At 41.6% G+C, this 6,603-nt stretch overlaps 1 protein-coding gene across 1 annotated transcript; it reads right to left on the reverse strand.

Annotated features, from left to right (window-relative positions):
• Positions 1 to 1,212: 1,212 nt before the first annotated feature.
• On the reverse strand, positions 1,213 to 4,654 carry LOC139738802 (uncharacterized). The gene has a single exon (XM_071649440.1). It carries the CDS (start codon positions 4,467 to 4,469, stop codon positions 2,343 to 2,345), a length of 2,127 nt encoding a protein of 708 aa, XP_071505541.1. The 5' UTR covers positions 4,470 to 4,654; the 3' UTR covers positions 1,213 to 2,342.
• Positions 4,655 to 6,603: the final 1,949 nt, after the last annotated feature.

The raw sequence follows: 6,603 nt of genomic DNA on the forward strand, positions 1-6,603 counted from the left end.
GAACATACATATCATTTCATACCTGCTAAACATCGTCGTGAAAGACAACTACTCTTTTAATTTCTCACATTGACTTCATCAACGTTTGTCAAAAAAGTACAATGCACAAAAATTAAGATTTAAGCTTGAATCATTCTGAAGTGGTGCAAAAGCAAAACTTGATAGTAGAGATCGAGTTCGACAATATGTCAGATTACACTGCCAGAAAGTAACTTATCACAAACTGTCGCATCTTTTTGCTGCTAAGTACCGAGATCAATCAGATATATTTGACATCGCTTTATGGTATATGAAATGACGTGGGATGTAGAAATGACTTGATAACGCACACGCGTATCACCGGCTTGAGGGTGTTTTGAGTATAATTTTGTAGAAGGGTAAATTCCATATACACTGTAAATATTCCTGTGTGGTAGTTTACAGAAATGAAATGCAATGAACAGCACATTTATCTTTTTCATATACAGATGTAGTTTTATAGTCAGGAACACTTTATTGCATCTCCCTTTTACACACACACACACACACACACACTTAAAATCTTTTCATACTTCCTAGAACCTCCATTTTAATGAAGAATCTGCTTCGTTTGCAAAGATGATAGAGAGAATGCGAAGCAAGTAACCAAGCAAGGGTGATTCTTATATTGTAGGCATTTCACAGTGAGTTGGATCGAATAAAATATCACCTCGACGTAAAAATTAAGAATAAAAAACAATGGATGTGGCGAGGGATTTCAATCTGCTTTAGCAGAGTTCATTGCCCTCTCCGCGATATTGCTGAGTTTACGAATACGTAATGATTAGAGATTTGAACAAAGGCTGGAATGTCGTTTTACCTCAGTGCTCTTGGTGTCATGCGAGCATACCTTAGTCGTGCAAACACGATTGTATTATTATTATCATTATTATGATTATAATTATTATTATTGTTATTATTATTATTATTATTATTATTATTATTTAATTCGAGACTTCAGATGAGATGAATTATAACACAGAGACAAAACACAAATGAGAGAAAAAAAACTAGATTGTGACATAGAAAACAGGGCTGCCAGGGACAAGAAAAGGTAAACTTAATTACCATGACCCGCAGGGTCTTCTACCCCACACCCATACTCTATGTCAAAATCTGTACCTAAAATAACACTTTCATTGTATTAGTCACAGTGAATTAAACATGAAGTCATACAGGAACAAAATGGGGATATGAGGAGGGCGACATGATACATGTATGCTGTATTCATTGGGCCTAAATAACTATCACTCTCTGAAATGATATCAAAACTACAACTTAAACCTTCTTCAGAATTGCACTTTTAAGAACTTGTAACAGAGTACTTAGTATGTGAAACATCTCCAAATACAATGTCGATACTCTCATCTGAAGAGAGGCTTTCCCAGATTACTGGAAACCTATGGATTTGTCGTAACCGTTCGGTTCTGGCTTTGAGGAAAAGAAATCTGACATCGTGCTCTACATATCGTTCACGGAATAATATATTACATTGCACAGATTCACAGCGAATGAAATCATACAGCGTCTTCACAAAAAATGACATCATCAAATAAGACAGATACATGTACATGTATACATGTATATCATTTTTATATTCAGATACCGTCATTGTGAGCCCTTGTGTATGGAAATTGTTGTTAGCTCTTTTTTTTACACACACATATGTACGTATATTACGTGCTATTCTGATGCCCTTACATGTTATTTAAAAAAAAAAGAAAAAAAAAGAAGTCAATTGATTGTGGGGGCGCTGTGGCATAGTGGATAAGACTACCGACTCCCGATCGGAGGAAACGAGTTCGAGTCCCACTCAGCGCTTACGTCTTTGGACAAGATGATTTTACCCACAATGTCCCTCTCGACCCAGGTGTATAAATGGGTACCTGGCAACGCTAGGGTAATAATGATAGCAGGACCCTCTTGTAGAACAGTGGCAACACTGAAGAGGCTACCCTGGGTAAATAACACCTTATTATTATTATCATTATTATTATTATTATCTATCTAGTTTGTTTCAGTCAAAAAGCCTCAATTTACTGATACAGATATTACGTGTCATTATCATTACAGAAGTGTAATCAAAATACATATTAGCACCAAATTGATGTATTTCTCTCGTCGAAGAGGGAAATTCACAAATTCACAAACTCCAAGGAGATTACATACTATGTCATGCAATACGAAGTTATCCGATAGATCATTGTTCAGTGAGTTATTCACATTGATATTGCTTTACTGCGAAAACAACAAAGATCATGCACTAAAAATCACACCAACTCGTTCACACCATGCTAGTCTCGTAGTAATTTTTGCAATCAGTGTTATTTCCGTGTGGTAGACTCCCCATGTTGTATGTGGGCGTATTGAGTTTTTTCGCCCTCAATGTAAACTGTGGACCGTTTTTCCGCGTCAGGTCCCAAGTCTAACTGTGCATAAACCAAACCTTCCACATTCCTACTCTTTCTCTCCTCAACAATCTTCTCACTCAGTCCAGCTTCGCGACACTCATCGCCCGATCTCGCTGCTATTTCTGCCACAATTTCGCCTTCAAGGTCCAGTTCATCGTCAAAGTCTGATGAAAAGAGTGAGTCATCCTCGTCCTCGTCATGCACGTCCTCATCGACGTGAGCTTTGGAAAGACCAGGGGACAAGTTGGCGTACACTGGGCCATCGTTCATATGATTCTTGGGAGTATTCGAAGGGTGTTCGGCACGACCGCCAGTATTCTCTACGTCCTTAAGTCGAAATTGCCACTCAGGAGGCGGGGGGTTAACCACTACCTCGATCTCCTTCAGCCTCATGGACGCCTTGCCACTGGCTGCAGACTCACTATTATTGAAACTCTCCCGATCTGACTTTTTGCGCGGCCTCTTCAGGGCAGCCACTAAGGATGGCGGGATCCAGCTTGGAACAGTCTTAGGGTAGCGTTTCGTCTTTATGAGGAATATAAGAAGAACAACAAGGGCAATTATCAGAAGTGACCCTATAATTGCCCCTGCTATTCCAGAGTTGTTATCATTTTTTTCAGGATTGCTGTTGCTAGAAACTTCATGTGTGTTGATGCCCCCTAAACCACCGCCATTACGCAATATAGAAACATTGATATCATTGTCTTTGTCGCTTGCAGTAGTCGCGTCAGCTCCAGTATCTGCCTCAATCTGAGCAGCATCTCGCCTCGTTGTAGGTTCAATCACCTTTCCCGAGGGCGTGGTTAACTTGTATGGGGTATTCTGCACATTGACGAACGTTTTTCCATCAGGTACGTTCGTTCCTGCTATGCCAGTCTTGTCCTCATTTTTCGTACCTGGTGTTACTGTGCGTCGTGTTGTCTGTCCCCTGGTCGAGCGGTCAGTAGCAGCTGGCCGAGCTGTATACACGGGAGGAAGCGGTGGTGCGATTTTTGGATCAGTAACGTCTGGCTGAGTGTTACTGGGAAGAACGTAAAGCACAGAGCGGGCCGTCAGTTTCTCGCCAGCATCCGTAACCACAATACAGCGAACCACAGAATTACTGTCATTTAATGTAGTTCTAATCACAGTTAATTCAGATTTGTCAGCAGACACCAAGAATCTATTTCTCGTTTCTCTGATCTTCGAAGCTCGGCTACCGTATCCAAAGACCCATCGACTGACAGGTCCGGCGGATGATCTACAACCGAATGTTGCACTGCTTCTTTCAGTTACGTTTTTTATTGCGGGGTTAATGAAGATGGTATGAGTTAAAGGGTTTGCAATGGTCGATATTTCAATGGCTGGTAACGGTATGATGGAACAATTTCGACTGCCTGGAACATATGTTTGTCCCTGACTACAGACAAATTTTTGGTTACGATCAGAATCGAGCAGGAGTCTGGTAAAGTAGATCGAACCATCCGAGTACCGCCCTTGTGTCACAATCTTACTTCTCGACGTTTCATTCCACCAATTTAGAGCTTCGTAATTTACCTGGGGATGCATCTGCTGAGCACAAACAAACGTGACCCGCTGACCCACAGTTGGAATGGGTGGATTTATTTCACAGGTCGGGATTGGGATTGGGACATGAACTGTCAGTCTACCGGCTGCTGACTCAAGAAATCGTCCCGAAGCAGTTACCTGACAAAAGTACATCCCAGCATCTTCATATTGCACGTCCTGTATCTTTAGGTCATGTTCACCCATCCTCGGATCTCCCACAATACTGAAACGTTCTGGGTCAGCATTAGCCAGCACGATGTGACCTAGGATGCTGATATCTTTCAGTGTATTGCGACTATCCACCTTCTTCCATGTTACTCGCAATGTAGACGGCTGATCCCCTGCATCCAGGTATAAATCACATCTCATATAGATAGTGTCCCCCGCGTACGCCGACACAGTATCGGGCTGGTTTCTGAATGACAAACTCAACACCATTGACGTCATGGAGTAACAAGTCAAAAGTAGACAGAGAAAACTTGACTGTTCCATGTCGAGGCTATATCCTATAGATCCGGTAATTTGTCCAAATGAGGCGCAGACACAATTGTCAATGCATGATTGTTCTTAATTGTGGGAAGATACGACATACAACGGATTACAGTTCATCCCGACAACTGTCTAACCGCTCTTGTTCACTGGCAAAACACCACATAGGGCGATAGATGTACGATGACAGAGCCGTTCCACCGTCGAATGAGCACTACGCGAGGGTAACACAGTGAGTCAGTGCATACAACGTCGGCTGGGACAAATGTAATACTGCCCTCTATCAGACTGTCATAATTACCAAGTATGAAGACAATGAAGAGTATCGCTGAACCCGAACATGTGTAACTATGATGGGGAAGTATCACAAAGAAGATGAAGAAAAGAAAAGAATTCAGACGCTCACTCATGATTTGATCGCATGTGCATGCCAAGAAAGTTATTAGATGTTCGTGGGGACGTGTGGGAGCGTCAACTCGAATTGAAGTGGCTTTAGCAATTGACTTGACCCTATTCATGTTTCAGAAAGGCATGCAGAGATAATGCGAAATTCAATCGTTTTTCATTCATTACTTAGGTAAAGTCGGGTTTTGTTTTGGTTTTTTTCCTTTAGCCTCTTTCACAGTTGGTCTGCGACCAGTTTGCGACCACCTGCAACAGTTTTTCTTTTCTTTTGTTTTTAGGGTGTTGCATGACCGATCGCTTGGGGTTGTGAGACCACTCGCATTCGTTGTAGGAGGCCGCACGAACCTGGAGCGGTCGTGACTGGGATCAAAATCCAGAGGCGACCAGATGCGATCGATTCACTGATATTAGGTCGTGCGTTTGTCGTACGTGTGTTGCACAACAGTGCATGACTTGATGCGAGTTTCCACGACTCAGTAGTCGTATGTGGTCGGCTGGAGGTTGTGCTACAATTCCGTGGGCTAGTGACTCATAGCGACCAGTCTTGTGAGTGGATGCGATTGTTCTAAAACCATAAGACTGCTGCATGACCGTTCGCAACACACCATGCAACGTTGTACCACCATTGCACGACTGCATGAGATCGCCTAATTCCTCGGGGTAGGCCCATAGGAGACTTGTGGAGATGAGCTTCAGAATGTTTTCAGCCTTTTATGAAGTAGGATGAATACTGCTGCTGCTCTTCCGATACTTTGTTTTCATAATACTGTTCTATCTTCCTCTTCATAATAGCTAATTATTACTTTTTATTTACTTTGTGAACCTATTACGTAACTTGTACGGACTTGTTGAAAACGAGCTCTTTACATGAAAGCGGGTTTTGTTTTGTTTCGGTTTTTTTTTTTTATTCCCGTGCTTCAATAAATAAATACGGCAACGATATAATCAGGACTTAGTGCTCACAGAAAAGAGAAGAGGCCTCCCTCAGCAGTTCTCTCTCCCTCTCTCTCTCTCTCTCTCTCTTTCTCTCTCTCTCTTTCAATGTGCTGGCAAAAAAGAAAACCCAGATAATTTGTGTGCTTTGAAAGCAGCAAATCAAAATCCAATGTAAGAATTACGGTACACTTTTATCAAGAAAAAGTACACAAATCATAATCTGCAAAAAAAACAAAAAAAACGCTTGATTGATAAGTATTACGTCAAATAAAAAGACAAGAAACTAACATACGCAAATATGCGCATTATGAAAGAATATTATAATTTTGAGAGGACTTTAGTTTCAATAGACTATTTGTGCAACTATGTGTACAACAGTACTGTGAGTTCTTTCCGAAACTATTCTGAGAAAATTCTAGTACATGTATTTATTCAAAACATTCATTTTAGTATTCATTCATCGAAACACAGCTTGCCATTTTTTTTGAAATGTGAAACTTCTTGTCTATTAGAGAAAGCGGTGTACGATTTCAAAGCGTACAGGAATGTTAGACAATGCTATTGTAATGCTTTCAAACCCAGACATGTGATAGCATTGATTACGAAGAGTGTGGCCACTCGGTCTATAACACCTCCCTGTTGTACCCTACGCTACTTGCACAACGACTCACACCGGTCTCATTCAATCGCACGAGCGATTGCATAGTCTCACGGCCAGTCGCTCGACCATGCGATCGGTCGTGCGACTATTGTGATAGGCGTCAAGCCACTCGCAATCGCTTGTGCAACACGCGCA

Source organism: Diadema antillarum, unplaced genomic scaffold, assembly GCF_040938485.1.
Source record: "Diadema antillarum isolate AM-2024a unplaced genomic scaffold, OU_Dant_1.0 seq00000768_RagTag, whole genome shotgun sequence".
Taxonomy (NCBI): Eukaryota; Metazoa; Echinodermata; class Echinoidea; order Diadematoida; family Diadematidae; genus Diadema; species Diadema antillarum.

Coding starts and splice junctions, on each gene's coding strand:
- LOC139738802 (XM_071649440.1), bottom strand. CDS start 4,469: ATGGAACAGTCAAGTTTTCTCTGTCTACTTTTGACTTGTTACTCCATG.